This window comes from Melospiza melodia, chromosome 12 (genome assembly GCF_035770615.1).
Source record: "Melospiza melodia melodia isolate bMelMel2 chromosome 12, bMelMel2.pri, whole genome shotgun sequence".
NCBI lineage: Eukaryota > Metazoa > Chordata > Aves > Passeriformes > Passerellidae > Melospiza > Melospiza melodia.
Window position 1 is genome coordinate 16,220,456 of NC_086205.1, and position 25,233 is coordinate 16,245,688.

General features: G+C 45.9%; 2 protein-coding genes across 4 annotated transcripts in view; one reads left to right on the forward strand and one right to left on the reverse strand.

Annotated features, from left to right (window-relative positions):
• Positions 1–13,615, reverse strand: BDH1 (3-hydroxybutyrate dehydrogenase 1). Of its 2 annotated transcripts, none has more exons than XM_063166972.1 (7): positions 13,527–13,615; positions 12,216–12,347; positions 9,097–9,169; positions 7,507–7,617; positions 5,117–5,258; positions 3,472–3,624; positions 1–1,830 (listed from the first exon to the last, which is right to left on the reverse strand). In XM_063166972.1, exons 2-7 carry the CDS (start codon positions 12,296–12,298, stop codon positions 1,361–1,363), a joined length of 1,032 nt encoding a protein of 343 aa, XP_063023042.1. In that variant the 5' UTR covers positions 12,299–12,347; positions 13,527–13,615; the 3' UTR covers positions 1–1,360. The 2 variants fall into 2 exon arrangements, with proteins under 2 accessions (XP_063023042.1, XP_063023043.1); XM_063166973.1 differs by lacking the exon at positions 13,527–13,615 and adding an exon at positions 13,101–13,263.
• LOC134423695 (D-beta-hydroxybutyrate dehydrogenase, mitochondrial-like) overlaps positions 12,798–25,233 on the forward strand; it is a 23,864-nt gene continuing 11,428 nt past the window's right edge. Inside the window, exons 1-3 of one of the 2 annotated variants that reach the window (XM_063166975.1) lie at positions 12,798–12,894; positions 17,670–17,780; positions 23,202–23,343. In XM_063166975.1, coding sequence (XP_063023045.1) covers positions 17,778–17,780; positions 23,202–23,343 — 145 coding nt within the window. In that variant the 5' untranslated portion in view covers positions 12,798–12,894; positions 17,670–17,777. Of the gene's footprint in view, positions 12,895–13,651; positions 13,751–17,669; positions 17,781–23,201; positions 23,344–25,233 lie in introns of those variants that run through there. The other variant, XM_063166974.1, reaches the window with a different exon arrangement.

Sequence of the window (25,233 nt, forward strand, 5' to 3'; positions counted from 1 at the left end):
TTTTGTTACCATTCATGTATACATTTATTAAGCCAAAGGAGTTTGATCATGTCACAGTATGTTACTAGAGCACATGAAATCTTTTCTTTTCAACTTCACTAACAATGCTCATTAATTACTTTTTATTTTTGCCTTTCAAGCTTAAAAAAATTTCCTCTTTCTGAATTCCTCATGAAAGGCTCTTTTTTTTTTCCTTTTCTTTTCTAAAAGTACAAAACAAATGTTTCTCAGATATGTAAACAACCATCATGGAAATGAGACTGCTCCTAAAGTTAACATTATTGTTATGGATGTTGTGATAGATCTATGTCATGTGGCAAGTATTTCAGCTCAGTGACTCCTTCAGTGGAAGTTATGATTGTTATCATCACCTGTGCTGCAGTACTGGAGGCCTGGTCAGGGTTAAGGCCCTTCTGTGCAAGCTGCTGTACAAATACTTGGCTGTGACTGAGGTCCCTGAAGAGAAGGGCATTCACTGTGATGTGACTGTAACCCTCTCTGCTCCATCTGCTCCACAACTGAGCTCAAGGGAAGCTCCTCTCCAAGCTAACTCTGGAGTTCATGTTCAGATACTGTGAAGAGAAGGGAAATGTCACTGCAGGCCAATCCTGACACCTGCAGTCCTGTGCGTAAAGCTGCTCACAGTTACGGGAATGCTCATATGAGTAAGGAACTCCTCTGGTGAAAGTCTGCAAGGTTGAGTCCCTGGGTTTTTGAACTCCTTTGCAAAAAAGCATGCAAGAAAAGCAGACTGGTTCCTTTTCTCTAGGGTTTCATCAGTGTAATTCTAAGAAAGAAAGGGATGGGGTCAGTTGCTCAGTTTCAGCACCTCGAGCATTTTGAGTTCTGATCCCCAAGTTAAAGAAGTCTCTGCTCTGCCTTGGGCTACTGTGACCAGGCCTGGAAAAGTCAGTTGGACATTCTTTGTCATGAGGAAGCAGTGGTTTGCCATTAGAGCATGGAGGGATTCTGTTTTGTGGTGTGGAGGCTGCATCCTAGGCAGGAACTGTGAAGATTGTGTTTGGCCATCAGCAGAAATTATTCTGAAAAAGCTTCAGAGCAATTGCAGTTTAAATAATGATTACAGCTTCATATTTGAGGTGAAAAAAGAAAGGATTACATGAAATAAATAGCAAAAAAATCATCGTCCCTGCACAAACATAACATATTCCTGCCTATGAAACATCCCTTGCAAATTACTGCCTTTTAGGTTATGTCAGATATTTAAATGAACCCTTTAGAGCTAAAATACAGTACTCTGAAATGAGGTTAGAAAAATTTAAAAAGGACTAATGGGAAGTGTGTACAAAGCTCTCTTTCAAACAGATTTCCCACCTGGATAGCTTATGAGCGCGAGGCCTCAGTAGACGTAGAGCCGGTCTGAGATGGCGGCGGGCATGTGGGTCATGATCTGCATGCGCAGCCACCAGTAGTAATCCATGGGGTGGTAGCGGGTGTAGGGGGTGGTGGAGGTGAGCGCGTGCGCCACGCTCTCGATGACGGGCGACGTGTCCCTGGAGCCGCTGTTGCAGTACGACTCCATCTTGCTGACCTGCTCGTCGAAGTACTTGCGGCCGTAGTCCTTGCGCACGATCTCGGGCAGCTCGTCCCACATCTTGTCGGCGATGGCCTTGATGCGCTCGGGGCTGTACAGGTTGGTGCCCGCGATGAAGTTGCCGGGCTCCACGATGCTCACCATGACGCCCTGCGGCTGCATCTCGTAGCGCAGGCAGTCGGAGAAGGCCTCCACGCCGAACTTGGTGATGCAGTAGGGAGAGCGGGCGGGGCTGCCCATCCGCCCCATCATGCTGCTGATGTTCACCACGCGACCTGGGCAGAGCACGCTGAGCTGTGGTACCTGGCCTGGAGCGGGTACCTGGCACACACCACCCAACACATTCCTGAACACGCACCCACCCACCTGCCCACTGCCTGGCAGACCTGCTCATGGCTCTGCCTCGGCAGTGCTGCCCTAGGCAACGGCCTTCAGGTTTGTGCTCCTGACAGAGCCTGCGCAGGGGGAAACAGGATTGCTCAGCAGTGTCGCAGACATCTTTTATGAAAAATCCTTTCCTTAGGACTTTTCATCCTGAGAGGCCGAGAGGCCTCAGGAACAAAATGTAAACATTGATTATCTGCTGCTGTGGAATGCAACAGGTGGATCTTTGATTGGCCCATGTTGGATGTTTCTAATTAATGGCCAATCACAGCCCAGCTGGCTCAGACAGAGAGTCCGAGACAGAGCCTTTGTTATCGTTCTTTTCTATTCTATTCTTAGCTAGCCTTCTGATGAAATTCTTTCTTCTATTCTTTTAGTATAATTTTAATGTAATATATATAATAAAATAATAAATCAAGCCTTCTGAAACATGGAGTCAAATCCTTGTCTCTACCCTCAACCTGAGACCCCTGTGAACACCGTCATACAGCAGCAATTTGAACTGAGCCCTGACAAGTAAAAGCAGGAACAAGGAAAGGCTCTGGCACCAAAGCTGAGCTTGTTTGTTTGCAAATCAAAGGGCAGTGGTGGCTCAGAGTGTCTGCTTCTCAAAATGGAATAGATTGTTCCTGTACCACCAATGGGCAGAGCAGCTTAAGTCCACTGCACTCTACCATGTGACAACTGGGTTATGGCTCCAGGAACAGAGAGGCCTTTCTCCCTGCCAGAAGCCATCCACTTTGGCCAGGGAAAATGCTGGTAAGAGGCTGTGGGCGCTGCAGTCTAGGTAGAGGGTGGAGTTCTCTGCACTTTCTATCAGAGCTCATTGCTAAGTTGTGTTAGAAAGAGAAACTTTGACCTCAGAAATGGATAACCTTCCATGGTGGAAGAAGGGCTGCCCAGGCCACATCCAGCCCAGGTCTGCAGCACAGGGCAATATTGTAAATGCCTGTGGATGCCTCAAGAGTGAAAAATACTCTCATTTAGTCAGGCAGTAGGCCCTAGCACAGGAAAGCTTTTGCCCCTTTACGCTGAGACCCGTGCAAGCTCCAGGTCTGCATGTCATTGCTGTACAACCCCCTCTTTTCCTACATCACAGGCTCCTAGAGTAACAGTGCAAAATAACAACTTCCCTGCAAGAAGCGTTTTGCACTGCTGCTGCCCACCCTGCCACAGCTGATTTTTATATAGCAGGGAGAAATGCTCCTGGCACTGTAATTGATTGTGAGCTGCAGTTTCTGAACAGGTAAAAGAAGATCTAATGGATTAGATCTTGTGTGGGATGTTGCAGGAGAAGGCAGCACATATGGGAAAGAGAAAGAACAGGTTTTCAGACCTGCCGCCTTGCTGTGTAACTCGGAGAGGTGAGGCAATCCGTGTGTCTGCTGGGGACCACACTGTATCTCTGAGGGCAGGAAGGTGACAATGGTGCAGAGAGAAGTGCCACAGACCTTATGGCCTCTAACACAGCAACATGTGGCAGGATGTGGGGCCTGCAACAGGGAGAGCCAGTCAGGATCTCTGCCACTCACCCTTAGACCTCCGGATGAGCGGGAGGAAAGCCTTGGTGGTTCGCACGGTGCCCCACAGGTTCACTTCAGCCACCTCCATGTAGGTGTCCATGCTGGTGAACTCAACTTCCCCAAATGTGGAGATCCCAGCATTGTTGACCAGCCCCCAGAGCCCTACAAGACAAAATCAAGCACCATTAGTTGTGCTAATAGGTTATTGAACCACACAACAGAGCTTTTCATTATGACTTGTGATGGTGAAGACCAGACAGAAGAGAGTCCAGAGTGAACTTCAGTCTCCTGGGAAAACAGAACCACTGTGGAGATCTGCCTGTACCACCCACACTGCAGCCACAAAGTACTGTCAATGAGGCTTCCCAGGAAGTTCTGAGCCAGCAGAGAACTTCAGCCTTGTCTTTGCTGTTCTCCTTGTCACTCTTTTTTTATCCACCACAAATTTTTAAAAGAAGCAAAATATATAATGCAAATAATAAGAATAGGAATGACCTTGTAAGAAACAAAAGACTAATTCTTTCAAAGTAAAAACCCCTCTGTCACCACAAGAACTAGAGTGTCCGCAGTGCTGGGAAGGAGGCATGGGTGAGCATGCATACCATGGCCTCTCCCTTTTATTCTGCTACAACCAAAAAGGCAACAACTGAAGCTACCTACTCATTTGGCAATAAAATGAACGATTTGAAAGGAATTTTAAATAAAATTAACTCATTTCATATAATACTCTAATTGTATAGGAAACATGCTGAGAAAGGTCTGAGAAAGGCTTCTGTCCATCGTTTAGAAAAACTCACTTTTATCTCTTGACTGACTGTGTTCAGATCTGTGTTATCAGAATAAACCCAGGAAAGGCAACTTCATCCTGGCCTGTGCTTGAGAGTACAGAGCTAGAAAACTTAATTTATATAGAAGATTCATATGTAAAAATTAAATACAAAGAAAATAAAAAGAAATCCCAAACCAAAACATTACTGGTTGAACTGCCTAAAACAACCTTCTGTTGAATGTGGATATCCTTCAGGAGGAAAATGTACTTTAAAGGGTGGAAAGGTTTCAGAAATGTATGAGCAAAGGCAATTTTCACAGTACTGGAGCAGAATTTGCTGCTCACCTCAGTAGAATGAAGTAGGCAGGCTAAGAAAATCAGTACAGCTACCCCCTGAACTCTAAATGGTAGTATCTACAATAGCATTAATGATACCCAGCTGGCTTAATGGGAAATTCTTTGGAAAACCTCTCAAATTCCTTTGCCTTTTGAAAGAGTGGGGGACCCATTTCTATTTGTAATTCCCAGTCTCTGGGCACGGGGCAGGTTTTACAACAGAAAGGGAGGCACAATGAACTTCAGTTCACAGGAACAAAGTACTATTCCCAGAGCCTTGAAAAACCACTCTGGTTTCTGCCAGTGTCCCTACAGGAGCTAGTGGAGAACAAAGCAGTTTTCTTTGTAGATGCTGTGTGAAGTGGGAAGCTCCTTTCTGACGTGGTACAATATTCAAACAGGCCATTTGCTTTGTCCTGCTTCTCCTCAAAGGTTTGTGTCCTTCAATCACACGCTCAGCTTTTGAAATACACCCTGACAATGCTCTCAGAGCCCAGGCAAGGAAGCTCCTGTCCCTCTGCAGCCCCAGAGCCCATTGCACACACCCACCTTTCTCTGGGTCCTCGAGGCTGCCCTGCACATGCTCCACTGCCCGGTCCATTTCTTTGCTGTCACAGACGTTGAGCTGCACAGTTCTCATTCGATCACTGTTCATGGCATCCAGCTCCTTGGAGCCGCCCTCTCCCTTGTCCTGGAGGGGAAGAAAGTGCTGGTTTCAATCTGGCCAAAGAGCTGTGCAGAATATCAAATGCCAACCATCAAACCAAGCAAAAGACTGCACAGGGCAGTCACAGAATATTCAGGACAGACCTGCAGCCCTAGGAAGAAGGGGAGCAGACAGGACTGCAGAACACCATTCCTCAAGCACCTCCATCTGACCATGAGTCCTGTACCAAGTCAGCTGGTACAAACTGCTTTAACTTCCAAGAAAGCAGCCAGAGGTGCAGCAAGGCACCCAGCAAGCACCCCCTGCTCAGTACAAGCTCCTGCACTTTTATTCTGCAGTAAGGACATGGCATTCCTAAGAACTGTGCATGCCCTGAGGACACAGTGGCTCCCCAAGCAGCAGTCTGCTCCTGATGTGCAGGTGTGCTGTGAAAACAAACCCATGGAAGTGACACTAAAATTTCAGAGTCATTTCCTCTATGTCAGGGCTAGGTCCAATATAGCCAAGCCAAAGATTATGTTCCTTATTTCTACCTCCACTTTTATCTAGCATCTAAAAACATCAAGCTTTTTCTGCTGCTAAAATCAGCACCGGCAATAATTATAATCTGAGCAGAATTCTGCTTATGGTTTTCTAGAGAAGCCTGTAGCACAGTGAAAAATCAGTTGGAGTTGTTTTTGTTCTACAAAAAGTATAATGGCCTGAAGACACATGGGAGGCCACTCAGCTAACTAAAGAGCTTTCCAGTGTTTTTTGATGACAACTGCTGTTACCATTCTTGGCATGGCCACACATATTTTGGAACATGGAGTGTTAGTTCAGCTAAAGAAGCAATATTTAATTACAGAGTGATACTGCAAAGCTTTCTGCTGATTTTTCTGTGAGGAAGTAAATATTGATCAAAGTCTAAAAGATTTCTGGCATGCTGCTGCATGTCAAATGGTCAGAGGCCAAGATTTGCCATGAACATGCATTCAGTAGAAAAAGTACTGAAGACAACAAAATAGAAGGGAGGTTTCAGTAACTGTTATGTATGTCCACTGGAAATTGTGGCTTTTTAGCAGCTCAGACAGAAGAAATGAAACACATAAGTAACTTTGCAATTCTGAAGTTTTTTACTTCAGTCAACATAGAGGCAGGCTATTACTCTAAACAGTGTTTTCTAAGTTTGCAGTGTTTTTATATTCTCTAATGTTGATCTTCAGTTACAAAACCGAGTCGAAACATCTATCAAAAAAGAACCTAGGTACCCTCTGTCTGGAGCCTTTTCAAAAGGCAGCAGTTTGTACCAAGTGCCCTGTTCTGCTGTGACGCCTGTAGAGGGAGCCCGGGTTAACAAATAAATCTTTGATTCAACACTGGGACACAAGACAGCTATCGAGACAGACACCTATTTTGAAATATGCAGCAGAAACAAACTACTAATTTAAGCAAAACTTAGTAATAATGTAAAAAAGTAATAGTAGAAAGTCGAAAAACATTAAAGAATACCTAGTAAATTCTCTTTAAACAGTACCACTATTCAAGATACGTTTATAGTGATGAGTCAGCTAAAAGATTAGATCAAACTAGCTGACCCACCCCAGGATATCCTGAGGGGTAAGTTTGTTTCTGTTAGGAAATGGCCGTGCAGCCAAAAAAAGTGCAGTGCTTCACATGGAGAGAGAGACTAAAAGTCTTTCCTGTTCTCCATGACCATCAATGCTTTGCCACACCAGGATCTCCTTCAGAGCATATCAAGGCTGTGTCACTGAGCTGTTTGTGGCCTGATTCTTCTGTCATTTGCACTACTGGGACTCCATCACACACCCAACCATTTCAGGGGAGCCCCAATACACATCATGGCATGGCTGTGCTCATGAACATAGAAAAATTTGCTCAGAACACATGCTACAAAATCACTGGTGGTTTGGTGTATTTCAAAATTAATCAAAATAAGCCCTGCATAAATATATACAGTGAGAGCAGGGCTAAAGGTCCAGACCACAGCCTGGCACCAAACTTTGCTTATGGTTAAGCCTATAAAATTAGATTTGGGATTCCAGCTTTTCTGACATAGAACAGGCCACAATGTTGTGACATAAATAAGAACCTCCCTAGATACCATTCAGTCCTGGTTCTGCTCTGTGAAATTCAAACACCTGTGTCTTTCCCTGTACCAACCACCCTCCCTCTCCTTGGCAGAAAGCTGTGCAGAGTGGAGAGGGAAGACTGGAGCTGCTATGTGTCACTGCACATGCCACAGGTGAAGAACAGTTTTTGCTTTCCCTACCTTTTGCAGGCAGCCAGCATAAATAATGAAACCTTTGCCATGCAGGTGCTTGGCCAAGTCAAATCCAAATCCTGAGTCACAGCCTGTTATAAGCACAGCTCTGCTGCCAATCTGCAAAACAAACCAGAACAAAATGCACTGCAACTGAGTATTTGATATCAGTGATTTGCAGCACACAGAATAAGTCACATCCTTGGCCAGAAGCAGTGTGTTCCAGGGATGCTCTCTACACTCTCTGCCTCCTGAACACTGGAATGACATTTTCATACTGAGTTCACTCCAGTGAGGCAGGATCACCGCCCTCCCAACATGGAGGAGTTCAGCACCTCTGGCAAACAGGCTTCCAAGGCAAACAGACCAAGCAAACCACCATGCTCTGGCAGTTCACATCCATCTTGAAATCTGAAAATACACCAGACAGTTCCCAAGACATTCTCCCTTTATCAGGAACTGCTCCTATATGTTCAAAGCAGGCAGGAGTGCACTCTTGTGTGCATATAGCCCATAGGGCATAGAGAAGAGAGTTTGACTGAAGAAAGGATATAGTTTAATCTTTCTGACTGCTCACTTACCTTTCTCTCTCTAGCATCTAAGCCTTCTAGAGCTGGGTTCTAAGAGCTAGGAAGATTCAAGTGGGGTTAATATATGAAATTAGGACCAGTAGGTCATCACTCTTTTTGTCTGGTTGGGCTTTTTCAGTCTCCTTATTTTTCCAACTGACAATTTAAATGGAAGTATACCTCCTTCCCTCTCCAAATTCCTTGTTCTAACCCAAAGACAGGCAGCAGTTAAATAACAAGCAGTTAAATAACAAGCTGAAATGGTGCATCAGACAGCCAACAGCAACAATTGCACATCCAAGGTGCTGCTGTGGGTGTGATTACATAATAATTGCCTGCAATTCAGTCCGACTCATCTCTTTTAACAAGCTATAAATTTGGCTTTTCCCAGCATACCCAAGGACTGATCAGGGTGGAAGCTGGGTGGAAGCAGCAAAGGCTTCTCACACTGGAAGCCCAGCAGTGATGCAAGGATCACATCTGAGTTCCTCTGAAACTCTGTTCCAGAGTTATAGACCAAGTTGTGCATGCTCTAGCACTGCTTCAGTGCTGAGTTCTGTGCCACAAGACAGACAAGATGACAAAACATCATCCCTTTTGCCTGGCACTGCTCCTGGCAAGTCAGTATCTTCAAGGAGAGGGCTTCTAAAAAGGACCACTCTCTTGATGAAGTGGTGAGGACACACTGATTTATTTGCATGTCTTTAAACAACTACTCTCCAGAAAGAGTGCTTTATTAAGAATTTGTCATGCATATTCCCTCCACTGTAAGGTGGAACATTAAATCTGCCGAGTGAGTTCCAAAAATAGAAAAAACCCACTTGTATGATTGTTTATTTCCATGCTTAGCAGCACATACCGTGCTACGTCAATGGAAGCTCGGTGCTAGGAAAGAATGTGGAGCATGCTCAAGAGGTCCAGCTTGCAGTCTCTCTGGCAAACTGGAAAGATGAGTTTGGTCACCAGGCTTCAGGGATTTTAAACCCCCTGCTCAGCAGAACTAGTTCCTGGAAGGCACAGTCACACTCACCTGATCGACTTCATTTGCATAAGAGCGGCTGCCACATGGGGACAACAGAGGGAGGGAAAATCTCTGCATGGGCCTGTTAAAAAACCCAAACCAACAGAACAGTCAGATGTGGAATATCTTATCCATACCCTGCTGCAGTAACACACACATGAAAAGGAATGCAGTGCTGCCTACATGCATGATGTAGATTGTCATTTGGAAAGACAGAATCTAGTCTATACTTCTCCTTACTGTGAGCCTCTGTGTTTCCTACAGTATGACACATTTGTTTCTCCAAAGACCTTGATGCTATTTCCAGCTGCAGAAGCTGTCTGGGTATTACAAAGTATTCTAAAATAGCTCCTGGTCTGGAGGCACAGAGCTGCTTTCACCCACAAAACAGGCAGTGCAGTGTTTGCATTTTCAAAAGCAACAACATCCTCACTTAAGATGTGCACAAAGCTGAGGTATGGGAAGTTATTCATTTGTCTGATGAAGGTATTCTGCTGTGGCTTTGTCTCTGACACCCAGCCTGAGGCTGAATTTGCTTGGATTTGTCTCTCACTCCTTTTACACACAGCTCCATCATTATTTCACTCTGGATGACACTTCTTCCCCTGCAGTGTCTACCCATTAAATACACTTAGATTTTACATCCCCTTTTTAAGCTAAGAAACACTGTCTTTGAGCAATACCTGCCATGCAGATCTGAAGCTCCTCCTCATAGTATCTGTGACTCCCAAAAGACAAAACATATTCACAAAGACAAACCAGAGCAAAGCAACAATGCCTTCCAGGGAATGAGATTCCATTTAGAAAAGCTATGTTACCCAGTAGCATCACTCTGTCTAAAGTCTTGCCATCATTCATCAAAACTGGGCCTGAACAACAAATCAAAGTGATCCCAAGCTCTGTCCTTGTCAGTCACCTCTCTGGACTTTATCAGCTTTTTCATGTTGTTTTGGGCACTGACATTGCCCTCCAGGAGCTTTTGGCCTTCCCTTGGACTTGCTGTGTCTCATCTACCCTCTGGCTCCTCCAACAGCATCTCTCCTTCCCAGAGCTTATCTTCCAGGCTGCTTTTCAGTTTCTAAGTAAATTTGCATAATCATTCACAATTATCTCCAGCTCAGACATCACAGGCTCTTGCAGGGTGACCTGTGCTACACTGCACAGCAGCTTGCAGATGCTCTGGCCTCTGAGCTGTATCTCAGGAAATCAAGGGATCTGTGAAGGCAGAAGCTTTGAACCAGATGGGAAAGAAGATGACACATTTAGGCAATGGTGTTCACTCACACCCTCCTGAAACAGTTAAGCTGTTTTCTAACTTAAGAGTGTCACAAGCCAAATCAGCTCTTGAAATAGCTATAGCAAACTTAATTGCTGCAAAGGTCAGTCCCCAGGCAGTGTGTTAACATCACTGACCTGCAATCCTGGATTGAAACTTTTACCTCAACAGTAAGATTCTTGCTGTGTCTAAAAGTGCCCAGAAATGTTCATAACATTTCTTACAGTTGAATGAACTTGGGTTTTATTTTTCAGTGCCATGTTTGACCCTGTTATTTCACTGCAGAGCACTGACTTGCTGCACTCAATTGACAATAATTGACAATTCTAGTAGAGAATACCTACTAGACATTCTGCCTATCTGAACCTGAAGGCAATGGCAAAAGAAGAAGAGATGCTGGCTGCTGCTGAGCAGGAAAGTCATCAGCAGGAACAGCCAGGTAGTGATGTGAGCCCCCACATGGTACACTAATGTACCATAAGCCATTTTTGTCATTCTGCATCACTGAATTCTAGAGACCACAACAGAGACTTTAGAATGCACAGATGGTCCTCAAATTGAATTTGTGCTTGTAATCATAAACTGCCTTTTGTTCAGTTCCACCAAAAAAAGAGTCATCAGCTTGAAGAGTCAAGTACAAAAATGCTGCTTTGGTGCATTAAGACCCTGGTAGAGTGGCAGCACTGCCTTTCAATGAACAGCTGGATTTCCATTGCAGGTTTAGCAACTTGTGGGGATTTGCAAATGCAACACAGGCTGGCCCTGAGTGCAAGACACACAAAGCACAAATACACAGTAAGCAAAACAGAAGACGGAAGAAAAAAAACAAGAATATGCTGAAAATTCTTTCCTCAAGTTAATAAAACATTAATTTGTATTTTTAAGGCCACAGCAGATTCCTGCAGGTGAACTGTGGTATGTGTGGAGCAAACAGGAGATAAAAGACCTATGTCTGTTTGCACAGGAAATCTCTTAACAGCCTAGCTATCTCCAACACCCAGTTAGCAGAGCCACCCTTGACCGTGATGCTGCTGGACACCTCTATCAGCAGCAGTAGAGCAACACTGGAGGTGGCAGCTCTTGTTTAACAGGCCGTGAGCCCCTTCTAAATGGCTTATGTACAGTTAGAAGTACCACACTGCTGTTTGGGAGCCCTGCTCTAAAACAAAGCCAGGGAAAGCACTCAACTTGCTCTGAATTTTGACTAATAGGTTCCAATCATACAGCAATATAAATGTTGGGGTTTTTTCAGAGCTAGAAATTAGAATTAGATAGGCAATTTTCTGTTCATTTGCAGAAAAGAACCAGCTTAATTACTCAGCCCACCTCCATTTCTCAGTAAAACCCTCCCTCTCAACTTTCTTATTTCATGGCATTCGCCGCCTCTTTAATCACAGGAAGTCACAGAAATATATGACAGTTTCTTGCACTGAAGCAAGGCCTAGTTGCTGATATTCCAAAAAAAAACTCTTGATGGATACTGAATTAATGTTCTTTTTAACTGCAATGTAGAAAAAAAACCAAACCAACATGTTGTCAACCCCTCCTTGCATAGAGTCCATCTCTGCTGTGCTCAGCTCAGTGACTGAGCCCTGGCACAGGTTGTCCAGGCAGGTTCTGGAGTACTCATTCATGGAGATACCCAAAAGCCACCTGGACACAGCTCTGGGCAAGCAGCTCAGAGAGGCCCTGCTTCAGCAGGGCAGCTGGACCACACGACCTTCAGAAGTCCCTTCCAACCTCAACCACCTTGTGACTCTGTAAATAAACTGTCCCACTGAAATCAAGTGAGTCTTTGACATATGCTTTACTCAAGATGTCCCTCTTTCTTCTTTTCCACCAAGTTACTTACCTGAAGCCATTCCCTGGGTCCTTGAAATTCAGGGCTTTCACAGAGAAGTTCAAGAGAGGGCGGGACAGCTTGGTGGCCAACATATTTTCAACTAGCACACTTTACCAAAAGCAAAACTATTCTTCCTTAGCTCTGCAACACAAGATAGCACCTCTGTTTTAGTTGCTCAATTATTTTGTAAGACATGCTGACTCCATGTATTTCAACAGGAAAATACAGTCCAAAGGAACTCATCTTCTCCCCTTGCAGTCCCTCACACAGAGATAAACAGCTCAACCTTCAGCCACCCAAGATGCTTTTAAATAAGAAAAAGCATTCTAAGTAAACTACCAAGCAAGAAGACATTTAAAGAAAATGTCAATTTCTCTTCTTTAATGCATCTTTAACTGCTTTCTCTGAAACAGGTAAAAATTAAGGTACTCATATGGAATATATTATTTCAAATGAGCTATATGAACTAACTTTGAACAAAAATATTAACTTCACGTGACAGGTGATGTTATGACTGTCACATGTTATGTGACGTGTTTCCAAAACAATCCTTTGCTTTATAGCTAGTACAGCCACACAGTTAAAAATACATTTCTTGGTAATTAGGTAGCTGGTGATGCTGGACTAAGCACAGGGAACCAGCAATAAACTCAATACCGAGTGAAAACATCTCAAGAACGAGACTTTGGTAAGGAAAATCAACTTAAATCATATTTATCGTGGATAAAAGTAACCCAAGGCACAAAAAACGTCTCCCAGTCCCTTTTATTGAAGCTGAGAGACGGTATCTAGTTGTTAGGGGCGGTTTGCATCTCTGCCGAAGGCTGGGCCGCCACCGCGGCAGCTTCGGGGCCTGCTGGGAACCAGGCCCAGGCTGGAAACCGGTGAAATTACCGCAGAAAGAGCAGCGGTGGGCACCGAGATGGGGAGGGAGGGAGCGGACAGGGCTCAGGAGGCTCGCTGGCCCGGCTAATCCTCAGAAATCCCGGTGCTTTGATCCAATTCGGGAGCACGGCGGTGTCCCCGCGGGTTTTGGTGAGGTTTGCAGGGAGAGGGCGAGGCCGGAGCTCCGCTGCAGGTCCCGCCGGCCCGGCCCGGCCCGGCCCCTCTCCGGGACGCGGCTGCCGCGGCCCCAAGCGCGCTCACGGCCCGGCCGAGGCACCGGGGGGCGCGGCCGCCCGCGCTCGTGGCGGCGGCGGGAGAGGCCGCGCAGAGATGCCCGCGCCCCCCGCGGGCAAGGTCACCGTGCGAGCCGGCTGCCAGAGCTCCGCGGGGCCGCCGCGACCCACCCCGGCCCGCCCCGCGCCACCCGCGCGTTACCTGGAGCCGGCGGGAGCCGGGCGCTGCTGCCGTTTGAATGAGGCTGGGCCGGGGCCGCGGTGCCGGGCGCGGCGGGAGGCGGGCCGGGGGCAGGGCCGGAGCGGCGGCGGCGATAGGCTGCGGCCATGCGGAGCGGCGCGGGGCTGCTGCTGGCGCTGGGCGCCGCGGGGGTGCTGCTCCTCCACCTCCTCCTCCTCCTGCGGCGGGCCCGCCGCGCCCTGCCCGTGAGTACCGCGGCGAGGGGCCGGGGCTCGCCCGGGGCAGAGCCCGCCGGAGGCGCCCCCGAGGCCCAAAATGGCGCCGGGCCGGGCCGGGCAGAGGCGCTGCAGGTGTCGAGGCCGGAGCCGCGCTGCCTGCGCCGGGCTGGGCTGGGCTGGTGGAGCCGACAGACGCTGTGAGGGGGGCGAAGCGCCGAGCTGGGCACGGCCCGGGGCTATGTGGCCCCTGCCGCGAGGCTCGGCCCGGCCGCGGTGCCGCGGGCGCTGCCCTCGGACCCCGCGGTGCGGCGGCTGCTCCCCCCCAGCAGTGCTTCATTTGGAGGGGGAACATGTTCGCATAATCATAGAATGGCTTCGGTTGGAAGGGACCTTAAAGATCATCCAGGTCCAACCCCATCCCATGTGCAGGGACACCTTCCACTATACCCGGTTGCTCAGAGCCCTGTTTGCTTTGGCCTCGAACACTTCCAGGGATGGGCCATCCACGGCTTCTCTGGGCAACTTGTGCCAGGGCCTCAGCACCCTCACAGTTAAGATTTTTTTTCCCTAATATCTTATCTAAACCTACTCTCAAACCCATTCCCCCTTGTCCTGTCACTACATGCTCCTGTAAATGGCCTCCCCTAAGAAGTTGAAGGCCACAATTAGGTCATCCCAAATCCTTTTCTTTTCCAGGCTGAACAATCTAAATTCTCTTAGCCTTTTCTCATAGGAGAGGTGCTCCATCCCTCTGACCATCTTGGTGGCCTCCTCTGGATGCACTCCAACAGGTTCATGTCCTTCCTGTGCTGGGAGACTGAAGCTGGATGCAGCATTGCAGGTGGGGTCTCACCAAAGTAGAGAGACAATCACCTCCTTTGACCTGCTGTCCGTGCTGCTTTGGATGCCCAGGATATGACTTGCTCTCTGAGCCAATGTTTTTGCTTCAGGACCTCCAGCTCAGTGCTTCCCCCTGGAATGGCCAGATAACAGCTGTAGCCTCCCACTTCACTCCTTCACCCACTCTGCTTCTCTTACTTTCTCCATCCCTGTTCCACTTGAGAAAATACCTTCCCTTTAGTGAATATTTTCAGTTATTTTTCCTGGGATTGAAAACCTCAACTTTACCAACCCTGGAAAAAGGAACAAGCCAAGTTTACTTTGGAACTGCACTTATCCTAAAATCAATCTGTTTGATAACATCAGGGAATGGTCAGGGGAGCCACAAATGGGAACAGGATAAAAAAAAAAAAACAAAACAACAAACAAATGGCACATTAGAAAAAGATTAAGTCTAGGTAAGCATGCCATATTCCCACATTGTCTAGAGAGACAGGCTGAAAAAGTAGCTTCAATTTCTTCAGTCTGTTCTGCAGTAAATGTATAATTTTGATGGATCACCTGCATTAATAAAATAAATTATACTATTTAATAAACTGGCCATGTCCCAGTAGGAAATGCTGTGTACATCTGAGCTGACTGCAGGTTAAAATGAGGCTGCTCTGCTAGGGCTGCCTGAACTGTGAGTAATAGTGTTGTGGATCACACAGCAAGCATAGTGTTACTGTGCTCACATGCCACAGCAGCACCTCTGGTACAAGAAGTGCTCTAGCAGCCCCCAGGCATGCTGTGCCAGGCACCCTGGCAGCTCTGGAGTGCTGTCTGCCCTGCAGTGTTTCCAGGCAGCCCTGTGTGACCCTGAGTGAGGGAGGCACCTAAGTTCCTCAGAATGCTCATTAAGGTCACTGTGCTGATAACTTATCCTCTCTGCCTGTCCCAGCATTGAGTCAAATTAAGCTGCAGATTGGCCTTATCAAACTTCAGGAACAGGCCCATTAAGCCTTATCTTAAGACTTGCAAAAGATAAGGGTGATTGGGCATTTCTGCATTCAGAAGTTTTTCTGGCATAGGGTCCCTTTGGCTGGGGATGGGGTTGATCCCTGCTGTCATCCCTGGAGCTCTGTGTCCATCAGGCATGGCACAGACAGGCACAGATGTGAGATCCAGTACATCCCTTGGGGTTTTGCATGCTCCTTGGTGCTGCTGGGGCCCCTGTCTGTTATGAGCCATGATGCTGGAGTCATGTGTTTTATTGCCAGCTGTTAGCGTTATAGCAAATAACAATCACAAGATCCTTTTCAAACTGTAAGTTGTCACTCACTTTCCTTACTATTAAAGGCAGATAAGAGGATTTTTAAACTCATTTCTGTCTGCATTTTGGTTGGTTGATTTTATTTTTTTTTTGACCTAATGATGGTTGAGGATTGGATATCTTCTTTGCTTGCCTGACCTGTGTTCTGGAAGTGATTACAGCTGCCTATTTCCTGCACACTTCCTGCTCTTTTGGGAAGTCCCCTGCCTTCAAGATTTAGAGGCAAAGGCTCTAGGGAAATGAGAGAAAGAGAAAAAAAAGTCAAATCTTTTTTTTTTTTTTTTCCACAGGCCAGCTTGCTGAGTTATTGCCAGAGGTGACCTTGACAATTTCTGTGATCTGGTTAATGTTTGATTTTCATCTCTCTTAGAGTTGTGTCAGTCTAAATTAAATTCAGACTGAGCACTGTATATTTAATTCTCACTCATATTTTGTCCTTTAGCTATAGCTATCTTTAGAGCTTTAATAGAGCTAGTCTGTACCTAGGTGCTCTTTGTCTGAGTATAGGTTATAGTATAATGTTACTGTGGGTGTTTGTATTATAAATGCAGGACAGACTTTTGATCAGTTCTTGTTTCAGCTGCAGCTCTTAACTCCCCTTTGAGAGCAGTTGCTTCAACATGAGTTATAGGACAGGGTGTAGCTTTATTTGCTTATTGTTCTCTGCTGAGGCTCACCCTGAGTTTGTGCAGTAATGCCCTGATCACTATCACCCTGCAATCGTTCCTTATTGCTGCTTTACTGCACCACATGTCAGCAAAGCAAGAGATGAGGGAGCAGTGGTGATTGACCCATTTCTCTCTGAAAATGTGTCTGACCAGCCAGTGCAATTCATACATAAATGTGTTCATATTCCAGCCATTGTGAATACACTAACAGGCAATATTAGCTGCTGATATCTCCAGGGAGATCTAACTGACCTCACTTCCTTATTGCATCCTCTGCATTTTTATTGCTGTATCATGTTATTGCCTCATGGATATAGTTTCAGTTTGGAGCATTGTGCAGCACAGCAGCTGGCAGCCTTCTAGCTGGGTTGTGTTAGCTCACATTGCTTCACACCTGTGGGGAGGAGATGGCTTTCCAGCAAAGACAGAAGTTGAATGGGCAGTGTTTTGCTGTAGCTTATCTTCAGGATTTGGGATTCTGCTTTCATATCTATCTCAACCCTATGTTGTGTCATATCAAATGGAATATCAAATCTTCTTTCTCAATTTACCTGTCAGTCAAATGATAATGTAGGAGAGAACTGTAGGATTTGATAAGCTGTTCTTCTTAAAACTGCAGAGTTTCAGGAGGAAGCTCTAACCTGTAGTCACATTCCTGTGTGCTAAAATACAGCATGGAAAGTGGTGCATAGAGTGGGAGTAGGTGGGGAACAGGCAGCAGTCACTCAGCAGCTAAAAGAGCTGCTGTACAGTTCAAGCCAGTGACATCCTGCCATTTGGATGTTCTCTGTGCTGCTTTTTCTTACTATGAACTGGTACAGCATTAACTTCTTTTGAAATGGTTCTGTTCTGCTTTGGCCACCAATACTTGAAAGGAATAGTTACTGCTCCAGCTCAGGTATCAAGGCAACACAAATTGCTACAGACAGCAACTGCATAAATTTGATTTCACAGGAGTTGGGAGGTGGTTGTGTTTGTGTACACAGGTGCCACTGTCACTTGCAGCAGGAATTGTACCTGCCCTGGCTGCAGGACTGCAAGTGGCTCCTGTGCTGTGGGGCAGGGTGGTGGTGGTGCCTGCATTGTAATATCTGATGATATCCTGTGACTGTTTTTCCTCACACAGGCTGAAGGAAAGGCGGTGCTAATAACAGGCTGTGACAAAGGTTTTGGACATGCTTTGGCAAAATGCCTTCATGCAAAGGGATTTACTGTTTTTGCTGGATGCTTGCTCATGGTGAGTGGAGAAATTAATAAAAATTTTTCTGATTAGAGAAAAACACTTCTCAAAAGAAAGCATCTTCATTTGCAGCCTCTATTTATCCTGGTTCAAGACCTGAGAGAGGTGCAGTGGGCAGGGATTGTTACATTTTTGATTGCTTCATCTGCCTGTTGTATCTTGTACCTCATTCCTGTAATTGTGAGCTCTTTAGGGTAGGGCTCATCTGTCAACTGCATGTCTGTACAGTAGCTTGTACAGTGTGGCCCTGTTCACTGCTGCAAGCCTCTCAGAAATACCACAACACCATCAATCTGATAGGCCAAGATTGCAGTGGCACTGTGGCTTTTTGTCTTCCATGGTGTCCCTGTTGCTGTCTTTCACAATGTCATTTTTTGTGGACACCCTCCCTAAACTCATCTCCAAGCTGCCTCTTCTGCATTATTAAGGCTCTGTTTCCAAAATGTCATGCAACTGTGCTTCTGCAGCTTCTGTACAAGCTGTTCAGTTTATGGATAGCTGAATAAACAAATTTACCATACATTTCTGACATCTTTAGGTCTGACTTCCTGTCACATGTGTTTAGCAGGTGGCATCATTTGTAAGAGATAAGTTTAGACACATTAAATCTGAAGTGGTTGCAGACTCCTCATTCCAATCCCTGCTCATGCAAAGGACTTACAACTTAGTGTTGTGAAACCCTTTTTAAAAACTGGGCTGGCTCCACTGCCATGTCAGCTGGGATTTTACCTTTAGTATGCATTTTTGCTGTATTGCTAGTCAAAACTGTGATTTCTGACCTGAATTGTTCAAAATCATTTAACAGTCACTTATTTCTCCATTTGAAGATGACGACATCAGCACAGGTGCTCAGGGCATGATGACTACAGATTTTAGAGTACTGTGGAAGGTGAGAACAAACAAGGGTGGCCTTCTCTGCCTGTGTGATTGTGGCAGACATTACGTTCTTCCACCACACCAGAAGGGAAAGTTATTATCAGCTGACATATTGTGTAACTTGAGAGCAAGAGAGTCCTGTTGGATTACTGCCACTGTTTGGAAATTTCCATAAGGAGCCTCTGTAATTCCTTCAGTAATCATGTCATTTGCTGCTTTGGGATGCCTGTCTCAGTGCTGATGGCAAGTCAGGCACTCTGCAGAGCAGCAGATGTAGGGAATGGAAAGGAAAGGGAAAATAGGGTGGCTGAGGGGGCTGTTTGGAAGGCACATGCTAGTGTGGAGCAGAGAGGGACAGGCTCCATTGGAAACTCCATAAAGAGATGAAATGCTCCTGAAGTGAGGCCTGTTTGCTTGCTTGCTTCATTCTTGTGAGCTGCTGTAGGTTCCCAGCAGGGCCAGAGCAGGTGTGGGGGCAGTTGTCATGAGGCAGATGCCAGGCTCATAGTTCACACCTGGTTAGTCCATCACCACTTACATGCTTTTATACAGAGAATTACAGGGTCCCTGATGTACTATACCCCCACAGACAGCTCTTTTATTAAATACATCATAACAGACTGTAAGGTGCATCAGGAGCTTCTTAATGATCAGGAGCTTCTTAATGCTTAGACAGTCAAATATAAAGTTACAGGAATAAAAAGAATATTGCATGCAGGCTGGGATAGAACTGGAAAGGATCAAATGGAAAAGAGATTACATTAAGCAAGGGCAAGTAAGTCTACTGAGAAGGTTTCTGTTATTATATAAGGATTAAGATGGAAAAACCACACAGAAATAGATTATTAAATAACCTTAAAAGTAGAAATTACAGGAAAAGTTGAAATAATAATTGTTTTATTTTCCTTGACCTTATTGAAAAAAATAATAATTTTTTTGTGTCCCTACTGCCAGATGTTATCATGAGGACTGTAGGCAAGAAAAGGTAAAGAACAAGGGATGTTTATATATAAATTAATGTGCTCAAGTTCACCAGGCCTGGTGAAATATACTTAAGGGCATTTAGAGAATGAGCCATTGTGATTTCTGCCCCATGGGTGATATTTTCAAGAGCACCTGGAGGCCAGGGGATTTCCAGAAGCCTGGAAGAGGACAGATATCATACTTCCCTTCCCAAAGGAGCTAGACCTCTGGAATTGCCAGCCAGGCAGCTCACCTTCAGTGCACTCGATGCAATTGCCACACACTGCCCTGTCAGTTTTACAGATGACTGCATCATAGTGTGATGCACCCTGCCTGTATAAGTTTACTGGGAACAAACTGTGCTGGGTCAATCTAATCTCATTTTGGCTAAGCAGCAGAGTGGCTGAAGGGGAAGGAATCAATGTATCCCAGTAAGTGTTTTGTCACAGTTTGTTACAGTCCCTCATGATAGTCTGATGAGCAAACTCATCCTCTAAGTGACTGCTGTTTAGTCCCAGGACCATATCCTTGGAAGACCATAGCCCAGAAGAGTTTGCACTCAGAAAAAAATATGCACAGAAGCATGCAGAGAAGATGATAGGCCTTTTGGGGAACAGGGTTGAAAATGATCCTGGCAGGTCAGATGGAGTCTGAAGGCAGTTCCATGGTTTGGAATGCAGCAAGGACAAGCACGAGGTGTTCTGCTCAGGAAGCGCAGGAAGGCAGCGCCTGCATTGGCAGCAGGCTGGGAAGGAACTGGCGCACACGGGGCAAGGTGCCTGCATCCATGGAGCTCAGCATTGTTCATGGCTTCCTGCTTCCCCCCGACATCCCACTGAGCTGAATGTGATCCTGAATCCCAGGAGCTTCCCTGGGAAAAAGCCATGGCTGTGTCTCTAACAGGGGGGCTCTTCCCTGATGAACATCTGTGTGATCTGCCTCTCCTCAGCACCACTGCACTGGGATCCTCCAAACCAGAACAGGGGAAAGGAGCAAAGAAGGGAACGGGAGACAGCTAAAAGCTGGAGCAAGTTGCCTCAGCTGGGTAGAGGGGGTTTGTGGAGCTGCTGGGCTTCTCAGCCAGGAGCAGCCCCTGCTAGGCACAGAGCCTGCAGGGCTGCCAAGGCAGGATAACCAGGGGAGAGGAGATAGCTGGGAGGAAACCACACAGTCCCATTGAAGGCCCATGGAGAGAGCCTGGGCAGCAGGCTGGGCTGGAACACGATGGCTTTAAACTCTTATGGAGCTGGGAAGGGGAAGCTGGGAGATTTTTTGAGGACAAAAATCAGACAGCAAAGGGAAGTGAAGGGAGGCTTTGCAGGAGCCATAGTTGGGCCATTGCTGCCAGCACCTCACTTGATTTGTGCTGCTGTGTGGCTCCTGCTGGGGAAGATCACGAAGATCATCCCTGGGAGAACAGTCTGGCTGCTCCCATGGGAACTGCTCTAGGTGTTATCCCAGCCAACAAATCTACCATTTTAAAAACAAGGAAGAAGTATCACATAGAACCTAACAAGGAATGTACTTAAAGCCCCTGAAGACCACAGAACATAGGATTATGTTCAGTTGCTTCCATAAAAATCTGTAGCTGCTCCATTTGTGGTGTTCTGGACAAACAAATTGAGCACTTTGTTTTACAGTTAAATAGTGGCTAAGGTGGTGTGTGCAACTATGAAAAGTGGTCCCAGTTGATATTGCATGTTGAAGTCAGTCTTCCAAAATCAATATGTTTTGTCAATAATGAGTAAATTGTAGCTGGGAAGGTTGCAGATAGAGTTGCACTGATGATAGAGGAAAATTAATTTCCATATTAATAATACAAACAATTTTTACTGGATTTTTAAGTTGCCAGCCTATGACTTTGTTTCTTAAAAAGCAGTGGAAAGATTTCTTCTTTGTTTTATAAGTATTATGCAAGATTAGAAAAAAATGCAGGGAAAGGTCTTTTCAGTCCTCAAATGACAACTGGCACTTGCATGCAGGTACAGTTATGGCTTTTTATATAGGTACAATAAATCTCTCTATTTAGAAGCTGAATTTGCTCCACTTTACACACTATTAAGTAGTGAAAATTTGCTTTATAAAACTGGTGAGATGCAGGAGCATCTTCCAGAAATACATTGAGGCATCATACAATCCTCATCTGTTTCAAAGGGAATATAACATTTTGGTGACCGTGCTGTTGACTATTTGTAACACCACGTGGAGATCGTTTTTGTGGCTAGATAAGAGGGCCAACACAGCCCGTCACACACAGCCCGTTTGATGTGCATTAGAAAAGCTTCCAACTTTGTTTGCTGTTCTTGTTGTACTGGGAAAGAAGTCAGTTGTGAAATGACATGCAGCCATGGGGCCAAGAACTCATTCCTACTATTGTCATAATGCCAGTGTAACTATGTATTGATTTTTAAGAGAACTGCCCTGTTTTGCTCATGTTTGTGATGGACATTTCAGCTCTTTTCCTTCATTATGTGTCATTGTTCACTGGACTGAAGGTGGAGATGAGATGTTGTATACTCTATGAATTAAATAGCCTGAGATATTTATAAAAACGAAGCAGTGACATGTTTTTTATATCTGCCTGGCTGCAGAGGCTGCTGAGCAGGTGACTGTGGGTGGGTTGCTCGCCTTGTTTGCCCTTGTGCTGTGGGAGGTGGTATCAAGTGATAAAGGAAGAGTGGCAGCCAGGCATGGTGACTCACCAATTCATAATTTCCTCCTCCCTAATGAGGCAGAGCTTGTGATTCAGGGAATAGTTTTGTGAATAAATCTCAAGCCTGCTGTGGAACTGTGTTGCTAATCTGTGCTCTTTTCACTTTTATTTGTTATTTACCACCCGAGCAAGGCTCTAAGGCTTAAGCAGTAATCTTGCCTGGAAGTCAGCATGTAAAATTTGGAATTTAACTGTGTTTACATTTCACTAAACAAACAAACAAACAAAAAAAAAAAAAAAAACCAGCAAAAAACCAACCAAACAAAAAAAAAAAAAACACAGTAGTAACAGAATCTCTAATGATAACAGTGGGATGGGGAGGAAAGAAAGGAAAAGGGTGAAAAGGAAAGTAGAGCCATGAAGTTCTTATTGCCTATTGAGTGGTAAAGAAAAAAAGTTCTTTCTTCCTGAGCCAGAATTTCCTTTCATGCCTCATGTCTGTAATTGTGCTGCTGTGTAGCAGATCTTCACTGAACAGGTATTCCTGAACATCTGACTCCAGTTTCTGTACAAGTTATGTTACCCGTAGAGCACGGAGACTGAGGCTGTGGAGAGGCACCCATGGTTCTCCCCTGCTGGCACAATATTTCAGCATGTTAGGGATGTGAAACCCATCATGAGGAGCCAAGAACAGGGTGGGCTCTGTGATGCTTCAGGGCATTGGGTCACTGATGCAGTTCTGGAAGTGGTGCTGGAGGGAACAGGAGGGTGGCACACTGGTTTGTACATAGTTGTGCACCAAATTTACACCTGTGTGTGCAGTTTCAGTAGCTTCTGTTTCCTGTCCATGTGAATATACCTGGCCCCAAGCTGCATTGCTGTTCTTGGTCCATCTTAGTGGGACACCCTAATGTTCTGTTGGACAGGATGAGAATGGAGATGGAGCCAGGGAGCTGAGGAACATGAAGTCTGAGCGGATGAAAGTGCTACAGATGGATGTGTGCAGTGACCAGGAGGTGGCTCGGGCTGTGGATTTTGTGAAGAGGACCCTGAAGGAGCCAGAGGAAGGTATGTAGGTATCTTTTGCTCACAGAATCCTTTCTGCAGAGCAGACCATGCATTTACCAGGTCTTTCTCTCTGTGCACCACCAAAAGAGGGTTAACAAGCCTGAAGGCCTGTGACAGTATGTGGCTGGCAGTCAGGCTGTGCTGTTCTCAGGTCAGTGAGGACAATTGTCTTGTTATTGATGTGGCAGCCACATGGAAAGAGACCAAGACTGGTTGGAGGATTAGGCTTTAACTGCACATCCCATAAAAAGCCATGAGTGGCAGCTAGCCCACAAGTATCTGTGTCTTTGTCCTTGAATGTCTGTGAAGGGCACAGAACAGCCAGAGCCTGATCCCTTCCTTGCACTCCGGCCACATGTGCTCCATGCAGACCTTGCAAGTGACCCTGCTAATGAAGAGGTGATGGGCTCTGGCTGCTTACTGCTGCTGTCCCCTCTGCTGTGTGGGTACAACTGAGTGCTGAGCTGGAGCACAGATTTGAGCTGCCCCCAGTCCTGGATTAATCTTCAGTCAGATCAATCCATGTTTTTAGTTTGCCATGCAACATCCCAGAGGTGATGTATAGTGGAATCCAGGGTAGGCTTGGCAGAGGTGACCTTAATCCACATGTCAACTTAAGCATGAGTCCAGCTCATGGATCCCAAAGGCATGTCAAGGGAGATACGGGTTCTTTCCTTCTTTGAAGTGCTTTGGCAGTGGGATGTGAGTTTACAGTCAGAGCCTGATGTGACACCACCTGACTTCTTCCCATGTGATGAGGTGAGACTTCTTGCCCTGCATAGGCTTTTCTGCAGCCTCTGTGCCAGCAGCAAGCTGGCCAGCAGCTGTAGACACAGGCTGAGGGTGAACTGAAGTCTGACATCCGTGGCTTCAGGACTTCAGGGTTGTGACTTGAAGGTGGTTGCTCATCTTGAAGCTTAGATGAGTCTGCCATGGCCCTGGTTTTGTTCACAGCAAGTGTGAAGCTAGTAAATAACAGCAGCTCTAATCTTCATGCAGATTACGTGAGCACACCTTTCCTAAAACAAGCATATGAAATGTAACTGAGTAATGTACCAGCTCTGATCCCACACATGTTCTCTCTGCATGATTTTTCTTCCTACACAATCACCGAGCCCTCGTCCTGCTTTTCGCAGCTTCTTGAGCTTTTCCTGAAGAGCCCAGCAACAGCAGTGGTAGCAGAAAGCCTTTTTCCACTGAGTGAAAGCTTGGAAGGGAGCAGCTCTATTGCTTCTATAAATGCAGCAGTGTTTGCAAAACTGTGTGTGTAGCAGGGACAGAGAAGTCTTGCATCCCTGATCAGCAAGTTGGACTGGTTCCTCCTGTAGCTGTTTGCCTCAGCACTGTGTACAAAGAAACAAAGGCTTCTTTTTAGGCCCATAGGTGTGACTGAGGTTTGAGGCTTCCCAATAAATAGGTACTGGAACATAAAGACTACTGAGACTGAGGTGCCTTGCACAGAGGTGTGGTTGCACACTGAATGGGGCCCCAGAGGAGCTGCTGCAGAACAGTTTTTGGGCACTGCATTTCTTTATACCTCTTCTCCCTGTGCTGTGCACATAAGGCTGAACTCTTTGGATAGGAGTGCCCATTTGTTTTTGGTCTCATGCAGTTCCCACTGTATTTGTTGACTCTAGAAACGTAATAGTGATAAGGCTGTGCTCAATAAACACACTGCTGTCCAGCAAACAGTCCTGTGACTGGGCTCCCCTCAGCACTTTGTTCTGTTTGTAACGTGCCCTGATCTGTGAGCAATGGAATTCCAACAACAAATGACGGTAAATAATGATTCAGGGACGTTCATGAGAACTAACATCACAACCCAGGAAATGGGAAATTGCACAGAAATTTACAGGAATTTGGTAAGGAATGCTATGCAGAGGTCAGTTT